General features: G+C 33.8%; 1 protein-coding gene across 2 annotated transcripts in view; it reads left to right on the top strand.

The window, feature by feature from the left end:
- Positions 1 to 2,249, top strand: part of LOC108967921 (calcium uptake protein 1 homolog, mitochondrial-like) — a 5,755-nt gene extending 3,506 nt beyond the window's left edge. For both annotated transcript variants that reach the window (XM_018931612.1, XM_018931611.1), the window contains exons 6-8: positions 74 to 234; positions 1,386 to 1,845; positions 1,927 to 2,249. In XM_018931612.1, coding sequence (XP_018787157.1) covers positions 74 to 234; positions 1,386 to 1,845; positions 1,927 to 2,081 — 776 coding nt within the window. In that variant the 3' untranslated portion in view covers positions 2,082 to 2,249. The remainder of the gene's footprint in view (positions 1 to 73; positions 235 to 1,385; positions 1,846 to 1,926) is intronic.
- The last annotated feature ends 5,437 nt before the right edge of the window (positions 2,250 to 7,686 follow it).

The raw sequence follows: 7,686 nt of genomic DNA, 5'->3' as shown, positions 1-7,686 counted from the left end.
TTTATAACGAATAATTTTTTATCTTTATTATAAATTTGTTTTCAACTTTATTTTTATTTTTTTTTAATTTCAGCTTCTCGTCGTCATTTCGAAATCGCTTTCCAAATGTTCGATTTGAACGGTGATGGCGATGTGGACAGTGAGGAATTTGAAATGGTTGCCGATTTGGTGCGCCAACAATCCACCATCGGCATCAGGCATCGTGATCATGCAGCTACCGGCAATACATTTAAGGTATGAGCTTATTACCTAAATATTTTCATTTTCTATTTTGCTTGTAAAATACATATGTACATATCTAGAAGTAGATTAGTGTTCCTCGTTGCCACACATATGTATGTTTGTATCTGTCCTTGTTATATTTTATTATTGTATATTTGTATTGCCTATATTTGTAAATATGTATGTATTTGTCATACTTTAACTCTTTAGTCGACTAAGTGATCTCCTAATTGTATTTTCTATATCTTTGCTCTTTTGCATATCTTTTGTAAATACCGACTAATGCAAAACTGTCACACCACCACCACCACCACTGTAACCACAACTGCCTAATCACAAAAATCAATAATTAATATTTTACCTACTAAACCAAAGCCCATGAAGGTATATACTACTTTGGGTAACTGTATAAGTATTTTGCTAAGCTAATTCACCTTTTTCACCATAAGCCTACTTTTTGTTAACGTTCATTTTCGCTTAGTGTGAAAATAAAATTTTTGTCCGAAAACATTGGCCTGACAAAAATTTTACTATTTTGTTTACTCAATATGAAATTCCCCATCTTTTATCACCACTTTACATTTCCATTCATGTTTATTTGTCGCTTTCTGCAAAAAATCAGCTACATTCTCACTCAGTAACTTACATTTTCTCTTTATGTTATTAACGGTACTATTTTGCTTACCTAATTTGAAATTCACCACCTTACATTGCCAGTTTCAATCAACTGCATTTTTACACACAAGTTCATATTTTCGTTTTCTGTTATTGGTAACTGAGGAATTTAACTAATTCGAATTTCACCGTTTTCACCACTGCCTTACTTTTTATTAATGTTCATTTTCGTTTATGTTGAAATTAAATTTTGGCCTAAAAATTATATTCCCCCACTAACATTGTACTATTTTGTTTACCTAATTTGAAATTCACCACATTTCATTTATGTTTTCTTTCCATTTATGTTTATCATCAACTCTGTTTTCACTCACCAATCCACATTTTCGTTTATTATTAATAACGGTACTTTTGTGTTCCCATTTACACGCATTAAAGTGTCGCCCATTTTCACTTATTAAATTGACTAAGCTACTTAAGTTGACCACTTGGTTGCCAAATTAATAATATACTTTAATGTAGAGTTTTTGAAACTTCAACTTTCGCAGGGTGTAAACTCGGCGCTCACTCACTACTTCTTCGGCCCGAATTTGGACCAGAAATTGACCATACAAAAGTTCATACAATTCCAAGCGCAACTGCAACGTGAAATTCTCACGCTGGAATTCGAGCGTAAAACTCCGAACAGTGAGGGTCTGATTACTGAGGTGGACTTTGCTGAGCTACTGGTGGCCTATGCTGGCTATTCGCATAAGAAGAAGTCGCGCAAGTTGAAGCGTGTCAAGCGTAAATTCAAGGATAATAATTTGGGTATCTCCAAAAAAGATTATCTCGATTTCTTTCACTTCTTGAGTAATATTAACGATGTGGATACCGCATTGACGTTCTATCACATTGCGGGCGCTTCGATTGATCAGGCTACACTCAAACATGTAGCCAAAACTGTGGCCATGGTGGATTTAAGAGATCATGTGATAGATGTAATCTTCACGATTTTCGACGAAGACAGTGAGTACAAATGACATTTTGCTTCTTTTTTTTTATTATTTTTTAAACTCTTTTTCAATATCCTTGGTTCGTAATGCGCAGACGATAATCAGCTGAGTAATCGCGAGTTCGTGGCTGTAATGAAAAATCGCTTGCAGCGTGGTTTGGAGAAGTCAAAGGACACCGGTTTCATCAAAATGATGCGCTCGATGTTGAAATGTGCCAAAGAAACAAAGCCGGTGCTTTTGGATCTTTAAACGAAGAAAAAATATTTAGTGAATTATTCAACGACTGCGCTTTCTAAAAGCTCGCCACCTATTTACTAAACATGTTTCTATAAATAGTTAACTTTATCATAACCTAGAATTATACCTTTTTATTTAGTTTGTTTGTTCGATAATAAATATGCAATGCAATCGCATTAATCTCTTGATTTTTACTTGAGACTTTATCAAAATAACGTCTGAGGAACGTTCAGCATAGATTGATGCAACTAGAAGAAGAGTTTTGGAGTCTACTTTATCATAAACACAACTTTCAGCGTGACTTGAAGCCATTGAAAACTTGCCTCAGGCAAGTCGTCCATCCCTGTAATGAAAAAACGTGGACAATTTTACAGATATCGTGCTCGAAAATGGTCATTTTGACATCCGAGCTAACAGATGATCTCAACATCCCAATACATGTTGGTTATTATTTTGGGTATGAAGTGTGTCAATGCTATGTTAGATTCGTTCCAAAAGACTTGAATATTTAGCAAAAAACGACGTCGAATAATATCGTTAAAAAGATGCTTGAAACCGTATCCGAGGAGCCTACCATTCATCAAATGCATCGTTACTGGTGACGGCAAGACGTAGGTTTATGAATATGACGTTGAAACTATCCAGCAATATAGACAAAAACGAAAAAAAAAAACGAAATTCGCTGAAGGCCATAGCTGAGGCTTATAACAAGTGTATGGAAAATTGAACAAAGTGAGGACATGCTTGTATTCGGTGTGGAGCTAATTTTAAAAGCGCTAATAAAGGTTTGTATTAGAATACGGGGAAAGGCCAGTCCCGGCTAAATTTGATTACATGTTAAATCAGTCCTTGAAAAGTTTTGAGAAATATTGTTGTAGTAATATCTGAATTTAAAACTTGTACACGAAACCGTGATCTATATGCGCTTATCGTGTTTGTTGTGTTATTCGTCAAACAGGAGGAGGTTCCGTATAACTTATGCAGACCACCCTAACAGGTTATCAGCCCAATTGCGTAGACCTGATTGAATTGGTAATATGTGTGAGGAACTTCCACGATCTTGTCAAGTTAGGGATTTTACCTGTATTAATCCAAAGCGTCTTTACTTTTCGAACTGACTCTAGTATTTTAGAGTTACGGGTTTTTGTTGTTGTTGTAGGAACTGAAAAGATTCTCCCTACGTAAAATCTACCAAAGAAAGTCAATTATTTTTGTATTAATTTGAAAGTTTTATTTATCATACATGGACTGATCCAATTTAGGTCACTATTAAATAGTTCTTCCGACAACTTTTACTATTTTGAACATAATTTCAAATGCCATGGTTATGGTTGTTGTAGCGGAAGAAAGTTTTCCTAAAGTAATTTGGAGGAACGCTGCACCCTGCCAGACATTGGCCGGACAAAAAACTTCTGTTCCGATTGCGTAGACGGAAAACCCGCGTCACTATTGGTAAAAGGTTGGGATAATCGACTCCAACAACCTTACCTTGAGGCGATTTTTTCACCAGTAAAATCATAGGTTGATACAGGTAATTACCACTTGGGGCAAGGTATGGTCTATAAGATGGATGTATTAGAATCTCCTAGCCGAGTTACCGCAGTTTCTGGCCAATCACTATTGATGTGTGTATAGTCCCAATAGAATACAATTCCTCTTTTATTAGGGAAAACTTACTGTTTTTGGCTTCCTTCAAACGGTCCGAATGAAAAGTCTGGCCGTAACAGAATCCTTAAATGCCGCCATTTCCGGCTTAGCCAACACTTGTTCATCGCGATTCGAGGCATAGACGAGCACAACGTCTGATGAGCCCACGTTACGACTTTTCGAGAGAGAGGTTCTGCGGATGACTTATTATCCTTTGCGCATTGGCAACGACGAATATCGCATTCGATGGAACGGTGAGCTGTACGAGTTATACAACGGCATTGACATAGTTCAGCGTATTAACGGCTACGCTGGTTAGGTCTTGTCGTCCGAATGGATGAAAACAATCCAGCTCTGAAAGTATTCGACGCAGTACTCGCCGGGGGAAGCAGAGGAAGATCCCCACTCCGTTGAAAAGATCAGGTGGAGAAGGCCCTGGCTGCACTTGGAATCTAAAATTGACGCTAAATTGCGAAAATAAAAAACGACCAGCATCGTAAATTCCTTCAGAAAGTTGCAAGAACTTTTTCACAACTGAAAAATATTTTTTTTATTTTCTTTTTGTTCTTTATTTATATATTTAAAAACGGTTCAATCGGTTTATGCTGTCGGAGTTGACAGAAGTTCTGTGTTCTTTTATTGTGCTTAGAAATTATTAAAAAAAAACCTTTTTTTTTTTTAAATAAAACTCAATATTATTTTACATTTTTAGTGTACATTGATGAGTTTGGTTTAAAATAAAATGTATGATTTTTTACATAAAGTGTTTTTATACCAACTATTCCCACTTGCATTTTACTAATTAGTTAACAGTGTTGGTCAAATAATTTTTTGATCTTCATTTTAATATTCAAAAAATTGATTTATTAATTATCTCTCTCTCATATACATAACTACATATATATTTACTTAGTTTGCTTGTTTTTTAAATAAATATTTCTTTCTCATTTTACTACGCTTAATGATCGTAAGAAATTCATATAAATATAATTTACGTTTTTAAAAATTTACTTTTAAATTTAAAGGCAATCTGTTGAATTAATTCATCATAAATTTCTCTCATCTCAGTTAATGTTATATATATATTATATATACTTTTTTTGTTAATTTTTTCTTTTTTTTTATATTTCAATTAAGTTTTGTAGGACGACAATGTTGCTGCGAGAATTAGAACCTTCAACGCTTAGCGTTAAGGTTGTTCTTTTGTGTTTTCATTTGCATTATCTTATATTATATAATTAGATTTTTGTGTGGCTGTTTATGAAACTAGTGACTAGTGTTTGTCAGTTTCATAAAATTTACAAAAAATTCTTTTTAAAAATCCATTAAAATAAACATTTCGTTTTTTGACAATTTAGTGTCAATAATGTAAACCTTTGTTTTTGTTCATTTATTTTTATATGCTTTGAGATATTTACTTTAATAATGTGTAAATAATGTAAACGGAAGAATAGCTATAATGTTGTTAGCCTTTCAAGTAATTTGTGCTTAACTTGGTTGAGAATTGCAATTGGATATGTGAGATTAATTTTTTCTGTTAGATATATACACTTCTGTACTCTACTCATTGGCTGATAGGTGATGAAATTAACTGCGTATTACTAGATATCCGCTTTGGAAGGCTGATTATTCGAAATGCTCATTTATTCAGATATTTATATCTTCATGAAGTGCTCTTTGTCTTATCTGATGCCCAAACTTATAATAAGCCAAATATTTGGTGTAAAAAATTAGTCTCATTGATTCCTAGAAGTACATTGCTGTGCGAGGTCTCCAGCAGTGACTTCTAGAACAAGTGATGAATTTTGGATCTGTCAGAGTACAAATTAATCGGCTTAACAGGTTTCTGATGTCGAGTTTTGGTCTATCTTCAGAAGCCTTTGGCAAGATAGAGAACATATACTTTATTAAGAATAAGCCTCAATAAATACCATAACTGATTTTGCATTACAAAAAAATTATGAAAAATCAGTCAAGATGAAGCAGGGGTATTCTCTTTGAAGTATCATTACAGTTTCATATAGAAAGAAGCCCTTACCAACTTGGATTAGATCTTCGGCTAACTTCATTCTCATTAGGGATCTAACTCACGAAACTGAAGCTTTGCTGAAGGGGTCCTTACCAATTCAATTTAGATCATAAAATAGTTCGTTCGTAGAAGCTATTGATGAAAGGGTTCTTACAAATTTATGTTAGATCTTCGGATATGTTCGTAGGTTGCGACTCACAATTCGTTCTGTTGTCGAATGGATTCTCCTGCTTGTTCGGAAGTAGGGCAGCTACTGAGAGGTATAAGTCTCAAGAATCAGTCCATTCTTTCATAGAAACTATTGTTGAAAGGGTTCTCCTATTTTTCGTAAAAAAATTAGCTAAGGAAGCATTGTTCACCGTTGTAGAAATCATGAAATTTCGATACTTCTTCACTTCTTTGCTGGTAAATTTCTGTTTGAATCAGGCTTTGAAGCTACATAAAAAGCGACGGATTTGTAGGCCCGTGAAAAAATGTATTTGAAAATATTGGAATTCTCAAAATGTTATTGCTGAGTGGATCAGAAAGATTTCAAGAACTCTTCGCATTCGATTTTTTTATGGTTTTCTTATCATATACCCATGAAAATTCCAATGGCAAACTGCTTAATCGTCAACTTCTAAAGAATGAAGGGTTGAATTGAGCGAAGCCTGTTAACATTTATTCCAAAGGAGTGGACGAATAAATTTTTGATGGCCAATATCTGCTGATATCACTGGCTAGAGCTTATTAAAATCAGTCTACAAGTTCGGTCAGCTTGGATTTTGCTGCAATTCGTGTATTTTAAAATATTAGAATTCTCGAAAAGTGATCGTTGAGGAAGCAATTTTCAAGACCTTCTCGCATAACTTCTCTTTATGTCTTTCTTAGCGTATATCTAACTTTCAAAATCAACACATAATCAAAAAATTGCAATTCTTATCGCTTCACCTGCTAACAATTGCGAGCGAGCTATTGTGCGTCTCAATGCTCTATTATGTCTAAAATTATAACGGATGCAAAATAGGCAGGTCTCGGTTTGGTTGTTTGGTGGTACTAGACACATGTTTCGTTTTACATACACATACATACACAATATATAAATTATAAATCATTTGCTTTTGTTTTTTGGTTTACATTTCGAATATAGTACATACAAATATATACATACATAAGTAGTACATAAGGTAGTGTACATTAACATATAAAGACACACAAATATAGGCGCATAGGCATACATACTTCTATATGTACACATGCATATGCGTGTAGGCAAGTATTTACGCTATAAATTAACAGTAACAAAGTATTAAGTATTTTAGCTTGCACTTAACTATGCGCTTAGTCGCCGCCATTCATTTACCACCATTTAACTAATTAATTTTAACATTTTTTGTTTTTGTTTTGATTTTAGCTGTTAACTTGAAGGCTAAGCCTCATTAATCAACGAATTCGACTAGGGGGTACGTACATAACGGTTATAAAATTCTATAAAAATTTAACCAAGTAGACTTCTTTATCTAATTTCATTAGTTTCTTGTGTTTTTTTGTTTGTTTTTGTTATAATTTATAATAAGTTTTGGTTTTTTGGCAAATACGTTTTTCTCATTGTCTCAAACAAAACTTGTTGTTGTTGCTATTGCAAAGCACAGACCATACAACAATTCCGTGTGTGATTTGCTTTATGTTACATGTATCCATTTCACGTGTGTGCGTGTGTGTGTTTGTTGTTCGAAAAAATATCCTAAAATTGTTTTTGTTTTTTAAGTGTTTTTTTTTTAGATTTTCTTTTGTGTTGTTGGTTTTCCGTCAGTTAAAAACTTGATTATCGTCGGAAAGCAGAAGATGAAAAGTTAACTTCGGTTTCAAGTATTTAGTCCTACAGTCATACATACATACAATACATAAGTACAAGACAAGTGTATACAGTAAAAAAAAAATTAAACAGTTCCGCTAGTTTTT

This window comes from Bactrocera latifrons, unplaced genomic scaffold (genome assembly GCF_001853355.1).
Source record: "Bactrocera latifrons isolate USDA-ARS-PBARC rearing strain unplaced genomic scaffold, ASM185335v1 scaffold_2, whole genome shotgun sequence".
Taxonomy (NCBI): Eukaryota; Metazoa; Arthropoda; class Insecta; order Diptera; family Tephritidae; genus Bactrocera; species Bactrocera latifrons.
Note: the sequence above shows the minus strand (reverse complement) of the source record. Positions and strands in the feature narration are given on the sequence as shown.